Source organism: Bubalus bubalis, chromosome 10 (genome assembly GCF_019923935.1).
Source record: "Bubalus bubalis isolate 160015118507 breed Murrah chromosome 10, NDDB_SH_1, whole genome shotgun sequence".
NCBI lineage: Eukaryota > Metazoa > Chordata > Mammalia > Artiodactyla > Bovidae > Bubalus > Bubalus bubalis.
In genome coordinates this window covers 28,077,257-28,093,592 of record NC_059166.1, presented here as the reverse complement: position 1 = coordinate 28,093,592, position 16,336 = coordinate 28,077,257, and the positions used below count along the sequence as shown (strand labels likewise).

Here is a 16,336-nt window from a genome sequence, read left to right as displayed (position 1 = left end):
ACAACACCAGGCGCCGGAGGTGGGGGGGCTCCTCTAGTCGAAGCCGAACAGCCCCAACTCCGCCCGCCCGGGATGGGGCGGGGAGGCGGGGGCAAAGACGAGGCTCCTCCCCGCCCGCTGCCCGCCGCCACCAGACGCTCTCTCGGGCCGAGCCCGGCCAACGCCCGGCCGGCGAGACAGCCCAGGACATCCGCCCCCAGCTTTCCGTGAGCCTCTGTGCCCCCGGGGCCGCCCCGGGTCTCGGCCTCCGCTCCCCAGCCCGCCGTCTCCATCGCGGCGCGCGGGGCGCACCTGACCCTGCGGGCGGAGCGGCGGGCGGGGCTCCGGGCCTGACGCGGCGGCGGCATGGAGCGGGCGTGATTCATCAGCCGCTGCGCCGGGCCGGAGCGGGGCGAGCGCAGCGGCCGCCCAGGCGCCCAGGGCCGGGCTGCGGTGGCGGCGGCGTTCCCGCCGGGCCTCGCGCGCGCTTCCCTAGCTGTCGGCGGCTGGCCCGCGGCAGAGGTCAAGATGGAAGAGATCCTAAGGAAGCTGCAGAAGGAGGCGTCCGGGAGCAAGTACAAAGCCATCAAAGAGAGCTGTACCTGGGCCCTGGGTAAGCGCGCCGAGCGGGGCGCCGGGCACCTGCCGGCGGTCCCGGAGGGCCGCGCCGGGGAGGGCTGTGATGGCCCCTCTGTGGGGTGCTGGTGGGGGGCTTTCGCTGAGTAGCTGTGACCGATGCTTTTTCGCGCAATTGCGAGAGTTGCCTCGGAGAATTGATGGGTGATGTGCGAATTTGGATTCGGGCGTGTACATCCATCCGCCTACCTTCTGGTCTCTTGATCTTCTCCCAAATCTTAATGGGGAACCGCCGTGCTCCCCTCCCGGCGGCCCCTTTCTTCACGTCCCCTGCACGGCGGACGACGGTCACCCATCTCCGAGTTCGGATCACAGGCCGGTGGGAAAACACCGGCCTGATTCCAAAGCGCCTGTGGGCTAGAGGGAAGTTGAACCGTCAGCCGCGGTCTCAAGTACCTTGGCGTGTAACCAGGAAGAACAGCTTATTTGCTTTTTCCTGATAGAGGCCAGCTTGTTAAGTATTAGCTTTCGTGGTTATTGTAAACGAAAAATAACATACAGGTGGGATGGCGTTACCTCTGCAGTTCCATTGTTGTCCGCCCTTCAGACAGATTTGATTTTAAGATTTGTGAACTCTGCAAGCACTGAAATAAGTTCCAGGTAGCAAATTTGTGTTTGTTGTCCACAATTTGGATTGTAGAACTCAACCTCGGAGAAAACAGCAAAACATTCAATTAGGCAAGAATGGGGGCAATCAAAATTGTCTGGATGGGAATTCAGGGGGGTCAGGAGTGTACTTGGGGGTAATAGTGATGCTTGAGAAGGGAGAAAAGGAAGGGCCAAGAAGAAACCAGGGCAGCCCTCTGGGCCCCTAGCCTTCCCCAAGCCTGCAAGTGATTCCTCAGTTGCCACCCAGTCAAAACAGAAAATTGAATCCCTTTCTCTCTCAACCAAAAAGCCATCAGTGTTTGTCATGACACTCTGCTGTGGTACAGCCTGGGAAGGGCCGTTAGTAGGTTTTCTACTAAATGGAGAATTCTGTTGGTGCTCTACGCATCTCGGTTAGTATTTAGAAGATCTAAATTCACATATGTTTGAGTGTGTGTGCACAGACCATCACTTTTTTTTTTTTAACCTCTGTCTGTCATCACAACATTTTCTAGAATGTTGTCTAGGAAGTTTATCTTGTAGGCAGAATCAGAACTTGACCATTTGTTTACTGTTAGAGGGGGAAAAAAAATGGACCAGATTACACAAGTGAGCAGCAAGGCTCTTAAAGCCACAGTACTGTTTTTGCATTGCCATTGTCATCAGTCGAGTGATGGGATAGATTCTCAAAGGCTTCAAATGAAAGGTCACAGATGTCCGGGTAACATAATCTAGCAGGTCCTGACTGCACTCTAGACAGGCTCTTACGTGTACTTGTTATTATTTTGCTGTAAGTTAAGCAGATTTAGATAGCATGGGGGAGGAGAGGAATCTAGCATTTTTAATGTTTGGATTTTGATACTCTACATCTTGTTAAGTTAAAGTGCAATGTTACCTAGTTTAGGTCCTTGAAAAAGCCCAGAGCTGAGGCAGCTAGATAATGTGAGCAGAGCCTGGAGTTCAGCCTGATGGAAAGAGTAAATGGGATTCTTTTCCCAGGGGCCATTCTCAGCAAGAGATGGGAGTGCATGAAACAGTTAAATAGCAGTGCTGCGGAGCATTCATTGTGCAGGTTGGAAGGAGTAAACCAGGAAAACAGATCAAAGAAGAGAGAGTGAATGTGAGGTCAGGGATGGGGGTGAGGGGACTGGTATGAGTTGGTGGGCTTTTGAAGTCAATTGGACTTGAAGAATGGGTAAGCTGTAGGTTTCTGCTTTTCTTTGCTTGTGTAGCAAAGATTTATTAAGACCTCCTCTGTACTGAGCAGTGGGGAGAGAAAAATGAATAAAATGCTTCCTCCCTGTAATTAGCTTGTTAGGAGGGTATGTTGGAGGGAGAATGCTGCAGAAACAAAGACGTCAAGGTATGGCTTCCTGTTCTCTTTCCCACTCCAGTCCGTTTTCCACTGTTCCATCTTTTTTTTTTTAACTATAAAATACTTTTCACTTCTCAATCCCCATACTGCTTTTTACAGTAAAGTGTGAATTCCTTAGAATGCTCTTTGGAATCTAGCCCCAGCCTTCTTTCCTGGCGCCCTCACAGCAGGGGTTCATCGGTCCCCAGTAAGCCGTGTACTTTCTTGTACATGCTGTGTGCTGCATTTTCCTCTGCCTGGGCTCATGCTAGTCCTTCTGCCACGGCTTACCTTTCCATCCAGACTCCCAAGGCTCAGCTCACATACGAAGGCCCCCCTGAGCTCTGCAAGTGAATCGGTGCTCCTCTGGGCTCTTAGCTCTGCCCTCGGGATCCTCTAGAGCACCTGCTTTTGGGGATTATAGTTGGTTATGCCCACAGCTACTCTTTTAGGGGCAGGATGATTGAGAAATATATTGGATTCAGGAGACAAAAAGAAACAATTCAAGCAGACTTAATGCAAAGTAGAATGTTTTCAGTCTGTGAACTAAACAGCCCTTGGAAGGCTAGCTGTGGGTTAAGTTTGGTTCAGGGATTAGATACTGTTACAAGGATCTTACTCTGCTCTTTTGGGATGACAAACACACTCAACATGAGTCTCCAAAGCTTTGAGTTCATCAATCAGCACACTTAGACCATCTCAGGAAAGAGGGCTCGTCCCCCACTTAGACCATCATGGGAAAAAGGGGTTGTTTCCATACTTAGAGCATCTCAAGAGAAAGTAGTCATCTTACACTTGGGCCATTATAAGCGAGAGGGATCACCATGACATTTAGACCACCCCAGGAGAGAGTCATTCTTATGAAAGCTACCATGGGAGAGAGGGGTCATCTTCACGCTTAGTCCATATCAGAAGAAAGAGGTCATCTCCCACTTGGACTGTTATAGGAGAAAGACATTTAGATCATAACAAGGGAGAGGAGTCATCTACCACTAAAACTCGCATAGGAGAGAGAGCGCGCATCTCCACATTTAGGCCATTACAGGAGAAGGGGGTCACTTCCCACTTGGCCAATCATGGGATCATCCGAAGGGAGTGGAGCTCTTGCAGTCACTCCTGCCCAGTCCTTGGTGTTGATGGGTTGAGTGTGTATCCCTGAACCAGTCCTCTAGCTAAGGAGTGAAACAGGCTAGCTGCCTACAAGGCCCACTGAAATCCCAGAGTCAGCCAAAGATGGCTTCCTCAGAACAAAATTAGGGTTTGCAACTTGAGAGGCAGGTGAGTGGATGGTGGTCAGCCAAAGCAACACACGTTCACAGTGTAGACATGAGCTTCCCTAGCATAGGGACCGTCACTTAGGCTTGTTTGTGGCTTCTGCACCTAGAATATGAGAGACACATGTTCAATACATAAATAAATCAACATGTTAATGACTCATTTGGGTTTTAAGTGATATTAATCTTTTTTTTCTATTTACAAAAGTTATATATGCTCATTTTAGAATGTTGAAAAATAGTCAAACACTATAAAGAAAATAATCTCATCACCCATAGAAAACACTAATCATATTTTGGAGTATTTCCCTTCTGCAAAAGGTTTTTTTACCACATATAGTGGATTGTTAGTTATTTTTTATTTTAACTTCAGCATTTTCTGAAAATTGGTTTCTGAAAATCGGTTTTCTTAATGGCTGCATACTAACTGGCAAGGAGTATGTATGTATTTTTTTCTCTATTTTGAGCTATCTAGGTTATATACTTTTCTTGTCAGTGAGGAAATGGTCTGACTAAGGAAAAGAAAAAGGGACTGAGCCACTGTGTGGAGGGCCTGAGAGAAGATTCTTCTTCAAGAACTGGCAGTCCTGGAGGTGTGGGAGCTGGAAATGGCAGGATGGAATAGAAGGGCAGATCATTAGAACTGAATTACGCATCTTTTAGAAACATTGAGTGTTTTGCATACACCAGGGGCTCCTGTTGAATTGATTTAGAAGATGGAGAAGAGAAAGAAAATTAGAAGTTGGAACACCAAGTTAAGGAAGAAGGCTGGTCTATGTAACCTCATCCTCTCATCTTTCCACCCGCTCTTCCTTCCAGCCTCAGTGTCTGCTACCTTCACAGCCAAACTGCTTAAAAAGTGGATGTAGTGCTTGCGTCCACATCCTCCCTTCCTGCTCACTCTTCAGCTCACTCCAGTCTTTCTCCTCTGTCCTTCCACCTATTGAAGAATAAGGTACTCAGACCTCAGTGTAGCAGACCACTCTCACATCCCTCTTATAGGTTCTCTTGGCCACTCGGGGCATCTACTTGACCTTGGCCTTGTGCCCTCACCCTGCCGGTTTTGAGCCTGCCTCTTTGAGTTTTTCTGTCTCCTTTGCAGTTTCAGCTCCCATACTGGGTGTGTGCTTAGTCACGTCCAACTCTTTGTGACCCCATGGACTGTAGCCTGCCAGGCTCCTCCATCCATGGAACTTCCCAGGCAAGAATACTGGAGTGGGTTGCCATTTCCTTCTTCAGAGGATCTTCCCAACCCGGGGATTGAACCCACGTATCCTGTGGCTTCTGCATTGGCAGGCAGATTCTTTATCACTGAGCCACCTGGGAAGCTTCAGCTCCTCCCCAGCCTAAAAGTTTGTGTTTCACAAGAATTAGCCATGAACCCTCTTCTCTGACTCCCAGGCCACCTGGAGTTGAACAGTTTCAGAGCCGCAACTTCAGTTCAGTTTCTGAGAATGCGATACCCATGTTTAGATTCCTGGGCTTCCCCTTCCTCTGACACCAGCCCACTTCTTCCTCCAGTGCAACTTCCTACCCGCTTCTCTTCTGGAACGGGGAGGGCTCATTATGGCTGCTCTGTGACTTTCTCTTTGCCCTTTCCTCTCACTCTTGGTTAGCACTTGCAGGGTTGGGCACTGTTGCACAGCTTGAGTTAAATATAAACTTCCCTTTCTGATGAGGAAAACTGCAGCTTTTTGGTTGTTCGCTGTCAGACCCTCTTCTTGGGAAGCAGCATCAAGTTATCCTGGATATTGGCTGTGCCCTGCTGACTGCTGGGCCAGACTCACCTGCCTGGCCTTTGAGTTGCTCCCTGTACCTGCATCTCAGGGTTTTGTTTTACGATCCTGTCTCATCTCAAGAACTGACCTCAGTCCTTCTACTTCCTCCCTTTTCTGTGGCCCCTGCACCACTGACTCATCCGACCATCATTCCATTTTGCTCTCTTCCTCAAACCTGCTGCTATGCCCCATGGACCACAGCAGTCCCAGATCCTATCATCATGGTTTCTGTTCTTACTCCGGAGTCTCAGAGATACATTTGGTGCCCACTGTTCCCTCTGATCTCTTAGCCGTGTGGGAAGAGATGTTTCTCCTTCCCCAGTAAAGGTAACTTAGACTGACAGGGCTTGTTGACTCTAAAACAGTGAAGAGAGGAGGCAAGAGTTTGAACAAAAAAAGTGGAGACAAGTTGGAGTGTGTGATATTGTGATTTATGATAAGAAATATATATTTGGTCTTGGTCCCTGTTTCTGGCTCAGAGCTTCTAAAATCCTTGGAATTTCCCAAAAGGAAGAGAGCTAAAAATGTCATTCTTTATGTTAATGAAGTAATTTTGGACCACATCTAAGGATGGGGGCTGGTTGCCAAAACCATCCTCTGCAGTCACACTCCCCCTGACCTCCACGGAGGGGAAAGGAGCTGAAGATCAAACATCAGTGGCTGATCAGTTGTACCTGTGTAATGAAGCCTCCATAACACCTAAAGGGATGGAGTTTGGAGAGCTTCCTGGTTGACACCCAGAAAGCATAAAATCTCTCTGCCCTTTCCCCATACCTTGCCATGTGTATCTCTTCCACTGGGCTATTCCTGAATTATGTCCTTCTGTAACATACCAGTAATCTAGTAAGTAAAAGTTCCTGTGAGTTCTGTCATTCTAGCAAGTTAATTAAACCCAAGGAGGGGGTTTTTGGAAATTTTAATTTATAGCCAGTCAGTAGCACAGGTGACAACCAGGACTTGAGATTGGCATCTGAAAGTGTGGAGGTGGCGGGGTGGGAAGGTTGCAGGGGGAGTGGGTGTTACAGTCTTGTAGGACTGAGCCCAGCCTGTGGGGTCTTATGTTCTTTCCAGGTAGATAGTGTCAGAGTTAAGTTAAATTGTATGACACTCAGCTGGTGTCAGAGAATTGCTTGTTGAGGGAACCATCTCCCCTACCACCTCCCAGTCCCACAAACACACATTGGACTTGGGTGCAGGATTGTTAAATCTATTGAAATAGAAAAGCTTTTATTTTGAAAGAGAATAGTGAATGTTTCATTATCACTATAATTGGAGGCTGCAAGAGTGTGAATATCCATAGCAATGGTAAAGTGTTGAGCATCCAGGTGAGGTTAATGAGATTTGGGTGTCAGCCTTCCAATCAGATTTATTCAATACTGTGTGATTTTTGAAAAGTTTCACCTGCTGTGTCATAAATGTGAGATGAGCTGTTACATAAAGTGCTTTGTGAACATGAAAGTCTCTCAAGTATAAGTTATTATTAAAGGTATTAAAACAGTATTTTCTAGGAAATAGCTCTCCTTTCTCTATTGTTATTGCAAGAATATAGCATTTTTAGTCAGTTGTAAATAGATTACATTGGCATTGTGTTTCAGGTTAGGAATTGACTCTGTCTCTAAGAGAAATGCGTCCTAATATTTAACCTCTGAGAGGAAGTCTTGTGAGCTAGAAAAGGCAGAGAATTTTTAAGTGTGGATGATTTGCATGCAGATAGTTGAGAATTGACTATAATTATAGGAATTTTGTTGGGGGGTGGTGGATGGAGAAACTAATAGTGAGATTTATGTATAGTTTAGATTCCTAGTCCTCACATATTTATTTTTAACTTTGTAATTTTCCTTTTGCAGAAACCCTCGATGGTGTGGATACCATTGTCAAGATCCCCCCACACTTGCTGAGGTAAGGAGACTGGAGTTGTAGAATATAGTAGAAGTAAAAATGGCCTGCCATGTTTTCTTGAACGGCCCGAATAACCTCTTAGGCTTATAGCACTTTAGTTGCTGACTGTTGACCTTTCTGCGTCTGTGAGCTGGGGTATTTCACGAGTGTCTTAGTGTCAGTGAGATCTGTATTCCAAAGGAACCAGCTGTGGAAGTCTTGGATGAAAGGATAAAATTGGTCAAGGAGAGAAATGACCAAAACCTAAGTGAGGACGTGGACTGTGGCTGTGGAGACTGTGGATTAGTCTCCCACCATGAGTTAGGAAACGGCGCCCACTTTGGGTTTCTCTAGTGGCTCAACTGGTAAAGAATCCGCCTGCCTTACGGGAGGCCTGGGTTTGATCCCTGGGTTCGGAAGATCCACTGGAGAAGGGAATGGCTACTAACTCCAGTATTCTGGCCTGGAGAATTTTGTGGACTGTATAGTCCATGGGGTCACAAAGAATCAGACATGATGGAGCGACTTTCACTTTGGGGGGAAGCAGTCCTGCCCCGCGTGGCATGGATTTAAGCTCTCATTGGCCCCTTGGGTGGATACCATCTCACAAACTCTGTGGCCACCTGCAGTAGTCCTGAGACAGCGAATCTATTCCCCCAGTTCCTCAACTCTCCCCACTCCCCCTACCTCCATCATTGTGAGAGAAATACATGCCTTTTGTGGAAATTTGGAAAGAGCATACGAAAGTTGCCCATAATTACACCAACTTAGAATAACCACTGAAAACAATTTAACAGATTCTCTTAATAGACTTCCCACCAACACACATACATATTTTTACAAATTAATATGAGGCTTTATTTACAGGTTTGTTTGATGCTTGGTTTTTTTGGTCAGCACTATAGAAGAACATTTTCTAATGTCAATATATGTTCTTGAAATATTGCATATTCTTTTACTATATGGCTGTTGCAACATAAATTATTTGGAAATTTTCTTATTAAACATTTGGATTGTTTTTAGATTTTTCTTTGCAATTATTAAAAACTAAGTTTTTTGAGTATAGTTTCTATATTGTCAGGACACTTATGATTTATTACTTATTTTCTCTCTTTTCAAGTAGATTGAAAAAAGAATTATGCTTCTGTCTATTTAGAAAATGTATTACTTCTACTGTAGTGCCTGCTACAGGCTGATACATTCGTGTGTTAGTCAATTCATGTGTACAGGAATCCATGCGTTAATCAAACGAAGTGTACTTTTCTCCTAAACAGACAGAATGTCTGGCAGCAATATTCTTACCCAGAGGAGGGTTATTCCAGCACACAAAGGAATGTTAAAAAATCTCCAGGAGATACAAAGGCATAGATGGTTGAAGGGAGATGATTTCCTGGTTCCCAGTTACTATAGTTAACCTGTCTTACAATTATTTGCTTCAGAATTGATTTTGCTGTGTCTCTTTTTCCATCTCACCTCTTACGGTCACCCTTCTCCCTCTTGACAAAGGACAGCAGAGCTGTCTCCCACCCCATCCCGACTCACCTTTGTGTGTTGTCCTGGGATGCAAAACCCTCTTCCCACCCACAGAGAACTATGAAAATATTAATGTCTGTGTTGGTAAAGGGGATGAATATAATGACCAAGGCACACATCTTTTTGCAGGTTAGTTTTCATTTCTTGGCTTTCAGTGAGATTGGAAGAGGACCTAATCTGGTTATAACAAAGAAAAAAGATTTTGTTGATGATGAATCTCCTTCATTCCTTTCTTACTTATATAAACAAGGTTTCTTAGTGCTTGCACCTTTAAAAGTGGGGAAAAAAGATATGGAATTTATATTATATTATTATTATAATATAATAATTCAGTTTCATCATATTATAACAGTAGAGAGTGTTCACTCATCAGTATATGAACTAGTTGAGAAGAAAGAGACAAATCCTGTACATTTCTTTAGAGATACATTTCCAGTAAATTTTTAATTTCCATGTTAACTATATTAACATTCTTATAAGTAATTATTAATGTTGTTTGGATCAGTTGTGTGTATTAGTAATGCTAGCTCAAAGAAGAAAATGGAACACTTTTAAGCCTTACAGCCAGAGGAAATTTTTAAGAATCACTTTATATACATTTTTGTTGCAGGAAAATATAATGGGAAAATTCATAAAATCAAGTGTTAAACGTATTAGATTGAGAGATAATTTTGTGTGGGGAGTAAAATGGAAATACAAGTTCAAGGAGATAACAGTGCAGCCTTTTTGCAAAGAGGAGTTTGTTCATGTATTTTTTGATGGGTTTGCAAGTTGATTTGCAAATTGGTGTGGTATTTGATTTTATTGGATACCTTTAAGTGAGTGATATGTTTTAATTAAAATTGTACTAATTCCAATATGCCAGAATTACAGCCTTTGCAATGAATTAAAATTATGGTTGAGAAATTTAAATGTCAACTTAAAATGTGTGAAAAATAGTATTTAACATTTGCAAACATGTCTGATGACACTGCTGTAAAGGTTGTTTCTCTATGCAAGGGGTTTGTTGAAGCTACGGTGCAACTTTCTATGGTTGTGGATCTGTGATAAAAGGTTTGCCTTCGGTGTTAGAAGAAAGAAAGGGACAATGATACCAAAGAGGCTCCTGGTACAGTGGGCATCAAAAGACAACTGGCATTTTCTACCTCTTGGTGGGTGTGGAACCAAAAGAGCTGCAGAAAATACATTATTAATGGGCTGTGTTTGGTCCCCTGCTTAGCCACTGAATATTACACTTGTCCGTGATATTGAGCCCAGGGCCAGCTGGCCATCTTGTATGACCACAGGTTGTTGCTCAGTCACTACGTCATTTCTGACTTTGCAACCCCATGGACGGCAGCACACCAGGCTTCCCTGTCCTTCACTATCCCCTAGGATTTGCTCACATTCATGTCCATTGAGTCGGTGATGCCATCCAACCATCTCATCCTCTGCCATCCCCTTCTCCTCCTGCCCTCAATCTTTCCCAGCATCAGGGTCTTTTCCAGTGAGGTGCTTCTTCACATCAAGTGGCCAAAGTATTGGAGCTTCAGTTTCAGCATCAGTCCTTCCAATGAATATTCAGGGTTGACTTCCAAAAAGAAAGAAAAAACTCATCAACAGGCACATCCACAACTGAGTGTTTCCAGCTTTGGCCCAGCTTCTTTATTCTTTCTGGAACTGTTTCTCCCAAGTAGCATATTGAACACTTACTGACCTGGGGGACTCATCTTCCGTGTCATATTTTTTTGCCTTTTCATACTGTTCATGGGGTTCTCGAAGCAAGAATAACCACTGGAGTGGTTAGCCATTCACTTCTCCAGTGGACCATGTTTTGTCAGAACCCTCCACTGTGACCGGTCTGCCTTGTGTGGCCCTGCACAGCATGACTTATAGCTTCACAAGGCTGTGATCCATATGATCATTTTGGTTAGCTTTCTGTGATTCTTGTTTTCTTTCTGGAGTCTGTGGGATTGTAGTTCATGCTTCTTCTGTCTGCCCTCTGATGAATGAGGATACGACTGTAAGAGGTAGTCACAAAATTGATGGGAAGGATGCCAGATGAGGAACCATAGATGAATACATATATATGTGTGTGTGTGTTTACCTGTCTTCACCAATATTAGAATATAACTCAGAGTGTTTGTCTGAATGATAGAAGCTGTTGATATCATCCTGTATACAGAGGAATGTGTGTTTTTGCATTCCAGATGTGCAGCAAAGTCTATCAAGCATCCTTGTACAGAGAACTGAGCTGTATGAATGAGACACAGCAGATGTAAGCATTGCTCTCAGAGGTTTTATATTCTCCAAGAGGAGACTGAAAACAAATGTAGCTGGGAAAAAAACACTTATGAGGCAGCAAGTATAAATTGATTATGGAATTTTATGCCTATCAGAAGGTTTCAGTTTGACTATGACTTGTAATAGTTGGGAGCCTTTCAAAGCCTGTTTTAGCCTATGTGAATAAGCCATAATCAAACAAAAATGAGCTATTGAATTAATGAATCTGCTTGACTATTTGATATCAGGGAAACAAACACCATAATGGACTTTCCCCCTCTATGGTAAATCAGTTTTCCTTTAATCCTTTGATTCTTCTTCCAGGCATTTTTAAACCCACAGTGCACTTACTCTGTCCAGTACTGTGTTTAACTTGTTTGAGCACAATAAACTAAAAAAATCTTTTTAATTTAGGTGCTGTAATTGTCTGCTTATAAGAATTTGGATTTCTTATTTTTCTTCAGTTATACTTCTATTTTAATGACTTTTTTTTCCTTCAGTTATATTTAGTATATGAGAAAGAAACCAGACTCATAAACTATTTCTTGGCATTCTTCTGATTTTGTATTCAGATTCAGTTTCCATTTCTGTTATGTAATCATCTAGAAATGATTATTTGCAAAAATGTTTTGTTGTTTCAGGTTGTGAAACGAGCTATCAGGACTAGATTAAATATCAAATACTTTTGCTGTGCTTTTTTTCTTATTTTTTCTTTTGCCATTGATTGTCCTTCAAGTTAAATATGTTAGCATTCTGATAGATAATTACTAATACTGATCGATTGTATACATTAGTAATGGTAGTTCAAACCAGAAGAAAATTGAATCGTTGAAAGAACTAAGGTTGTAATATCTTCTTTTTTTTCTTAATTTTTTTTTCTTTGACCATTGATTGCTCTGAGGACTTCTTGTGCAAATGGAAGTCCACAAGTCACATGAATGATTTTAGTGACTCTGGTGACTGGATTTGGTCATGCCTAGGGCACTATGAGAAACCTATGAAAAAAGGTTTTAGATGGAATGGAGTGGTCAGAGGCATTGTTTATTTCTGCCCTAGGCTCGTTCACTGAACAAATGCCCAGTCTTATTGTTGATACAGTGAGCAGCCTTAGCAACCATGATGGGGATTCACATCAAGTACGCAGTGAGGTTCAGTATCAGGGATGGGGGAAGGGCCAGGGAATTCACCCTGTAGAGTATTTCCTGAATTTGTCAGTAGACAGTCACTTGAACATCCTTACGCCTTCCTGCCCATAGTCTTGCTTTTTGATCTTGGGGGTGAGATTTAAGCATCCTTATCTTCCTCCTGGAGGAGCCTGAACCCTCACTCCTTTTTAAAGATTTTTTTTTTTTTTTTGGCTGCCCATGCTTTTTGCTGTGGCTTGAGGTTGAATAGTTGTGGTGAGTGGGCTGTAGAGAAAGTGGGCTCAGTAGTCATGTGTGAGCTTAGTTGCCCGACCAGGGATTCAACCCGCATCCCCTGCATTGGAAATTGGATTCTTAATCACCATGAAGTCCTCTTTTCTCTCTGCTTAAACTCAGGTCTTACATGTCTTTGCAGGGTTGAATAAAACCTGTGAATCAGTGGGCAGTGGTGGTGTGCCCAAGCTCAAGGAAGAGGCCTTCCTCAGGCTGCGGCTATCTTTTTCTCAGCCTTCTTGTTTGACTGGCAAAAGGCAGCTTAGGATGTTCCCTCCAAGTTGACAGACTTGATAAAATATCTCTGCCCAAGTCAAGTTATGTCCAACAGTTACTGACTCCATCATTGTTAGTTGCTGGTTTTTCAGCCAAGTAAGAAATGAGACTTGGAAGCTATTGATCAAGAACTATTAATAGTTAACAATATTAAATGTTTTCTCTTTCCTTTTTTCTACTTGCTCTCACCCTACACCTCTTGCCTTTCCCGCCGTGGTTTGGGAATCAAGTAATGTAACCAAAGTAACCTGATCAGTTATGGAATTTTCGGGGCTGCTCTGGGTTTTGTTATGAATATTCAGGGCTGGTGTCTGTGTTTCGTGAGGCTATCACCAGCCACCTGGAGGGGCCACAACTTCTGTAATGTTTAACTTGTTGCAAGTTGATACATTGGTCTTTCCCTTTCGTGCCCACTGTCTTTGTGATGGCTTGGTTATGATGATACCTAGATCTGTCTGATGTTTTTCTCTCTGAAATATTGAAGAACTTATATTTTTTCTAACCCTATGTGTTAAAAGGAAAAGGGCTTATGTCATTTCTGTGGACCATTCAGTATCATTGTTATTTGCAGTCACTGGCTCTTCTAGATCCTTCTTGACCTGCTGGCAAGTTCCTGAGGAACGTCCCTCCCTTTCCAATGGACTCGTATAGTGTCCTTCTGCTTCTCAGTCTTGGCTGGAAATGCTCAGTCCCTCTGCTGGCATCTGACCATCAGAGAAAAAAGCTCTTCCCGTGACCAAGACCATGTTTAGTAAGAACCCTAAACATGGTCTTAGTCATGTACACATGCAAGAGGGTATAAAACTAGAGTTTTACTGAGGGCATTTCCGTCTCTACCCTCCTCCTGTGGGAGTTATCTCGTACACTGAAATAGAGCATACTTGTTAGAGTCCTCTTCCTTTTGCCTGCCAGGACCAAGACAGCAGGTCTCGAGGTCTGTGGTTAGCAATCCAATGCTCCCCTTTACATGGGACACTGAAACACTAGGGACGTGTTTTCTGAGCTGCTTTTTTCATCACAATTGTTCGCTGTGTGTCTTATGCGATATTCCTTATTTCCTGTTACTACTTATCCTTGAAGACTGACCTGTGGTTAGTGGAAGGGATCCTTCTTTCCTTTGCGCCTTCACTGTTTTCTGTCATGAATTTGTCATGGCATTTACCAGTCAGGCTGGGAATTGTTTAGGGGATCTGTTTGAGACCCTTTTTTCAAGGAGTTCATATACATAAATTTTTCATCTTTTTAACCTCCTAGTTCAGTGCCCTCTAAATGTTCAGAGGATGAAAATGCCTCTCCAGACCCTGCATTGTGCATCTCAGTGAACCTGTGTCCTCATCTCCGAGGTTCTTGGAAAACATAGCATTTGGAAGAATCTGTGTCATAGCATTTGGAAGAATCTGTACTTTAGCAGTAGAATCTCAAATATCTCATTGGCTGAAAGGATGGGTCCCAAAGAGTAGACCAGAAATCCAACACCCTGTCCATTGACCTCAGCTAGTATAGTCTTAAACCCCTTACTCTCTTCTCAATCAAAGCCCTGGCTAGTCTAATGTCTCATTTGATTGAGGTTGAGGGTTTGTAGTAGTTATTAATATCATGACCTGATTAATGGTCTGTGTCAAAGGACACTGAATATACAAGGGGCTCAGCTCTCAGTAGGTTCCCATGAAGAGTCCTTGACCCACCTGGATGAGGCACTCTGCCTGCCCTACAACCGCCCCCAGTGTGAATTTGACTTGGAGTCAAATTTCTGTTCTAAAGAAATAAAGAGTCTCCACCTCCATCCCTCTCCAGTCCAGGATTTTCCCTTTCTCTGAGCCCAAGTCACTTACGACAGGACTGGTCCAGATGAGATAAAACCATCAAGGGAATCCTCGCTCAATCTCGTTCAAAGGCAGCCATTGGCAGCAAACCGCCTATTGGCATTTCTCAGTGCCTTTGGGGACAATCCCAGACATCACTGCAGCCATGACCCAGTTGCCATTTTGCTTACCTTCTCCATGATTCTTCAGAGCCAACCTCAGCCTAATTGCTTTTTTCCTGCCAGTTGCAATTCCCAGGAAGAATATTTAACAGTCCTACTTCCCATTTGTCCTTATATGTGTGCCCCACTCCCTCCCATCCCCACGCTGGCTAAGCCTCTGCCCAGCCCTGTAGAGCAGTGGCCCCCAGCCTTTTTGGCACCAGGGACCAGTTTCATGAAAGACATTTTTTCCATGGATGGGGGAGGGGGGATGGTTTCAGGATGATTCAAGTGCATTACATTTATTGTGCACTTTATTCTATTATTATTGCATCAGCTGCACCTCAAATCATCAGGCATTAGATCCCAGAGGTTGTGGACCCCTGCTCTAGAGGCTTCATTTTGCCTGCCTAGTCCAGACACTTCTTTCAGCCCAGATGCTGACAGGTTCCTCCTTGTTTTGATTTAGGGACCTACTGATTTTTCATGGAGGGTGGGAACATGCTCATTAGCATTCATGTTTGGAAAGAACCATCTGTAATAGCTTCCTATTCTTTGTAAGGCTTTAATTGTTTTTCTCTTGCTTTTATCTATTTTAGGGCTTTTGTTCTGTGCTTTGAACCCTGCAGCAACTTCTACAGGTTTTGCAAGTTTTTTGTTTGTATTTTAATTGAAGAAATAATTGTCTCCATATCAACTGGGAAGGACTGTGTGTGATTTCAAATGGATCAGTGGGTTTTTGCAGGCAGTTTCAATCTCATCATTGTTGTTTCTGCCTTTCTGAGGACATGGAGATATGTTGGGCTCCCCTTCCTACCTCTACTGTCAAGAGGCGGAATCAGAGGCTGCCAGTGTAGGATTTCCAGGTCCTGTCTTCAGCTCGTGCTAACGGAACGGAGGATGTTAGCATAAATGCAGGACGGGTGCTTCTGATGAGGCCTCTATGTTAGTCCAGGTAAATTGCAAGTACCTGTGCTTCTTCCGGATTTGAACTCATCTTGAGGTCTTCTCTTGGTGATTTCTGGTTTTCCTCCACTCTATGGCTGACTTCTCTTTGCAGAGGCACACACATGTAAGTTTTGACTCCTGATCTTTTGCTGGTTCGGCACCAGAAAAAAAAGGAATAGGATGCTTAAGATACTTTAGTTAGTCTAAGTCTGGCTCATTTTCAGTCTTAGCAAAGTCTTTATCGTTCCCAGTCATGAAAGGAAATATGGAGGGAGCCATCAATCTTGCCTTGGGTCAGTGGGAATCATTTAAGTGAAAAAGAACTTGCCACAGAGTCAACCTGAACTGTGCCAGCTCCCTGGGATCCAGCTTCCTTAAACAGGTGAGCAGAATGACATTTCTGGCCACAAAAACCAGTTGGCAGGGAGAAAGTGGCATGTGTAATAGCC

General features: G+C 43.9%; 1 protein-coding gene across 6 annotated transcripts in view; it reads left to right on the top strand.

Moving 5' to 3' along the window:
* Nucleotides 1-379: 379 nt before the first annotated feature.
* The window catches only part of ARFGEF3 (ARFGEF family member 3), a 173,401-nt gene continuing 157,444 nt past the window's right edge, over nt 380-16,336 (top strand). For all 6 annotated transcript variants that reach the window (XM_044924178.2, XM_006074676.4, XM_044924176.2 and 3 more), the window contains exons 1-2: nt 380-592; nt 7,457-7,508. In XM_044924178.2, the coding sequence (XP_044780113.1) occupies nt 508-592; nt 7,457-7,508 (137 nt within the window). In that variant the 5' untranslated portion in view covers nt 380-507. The remainder of the gene's footprint in view (nt 593-7,456; nt 7,509-16,336) is intronic.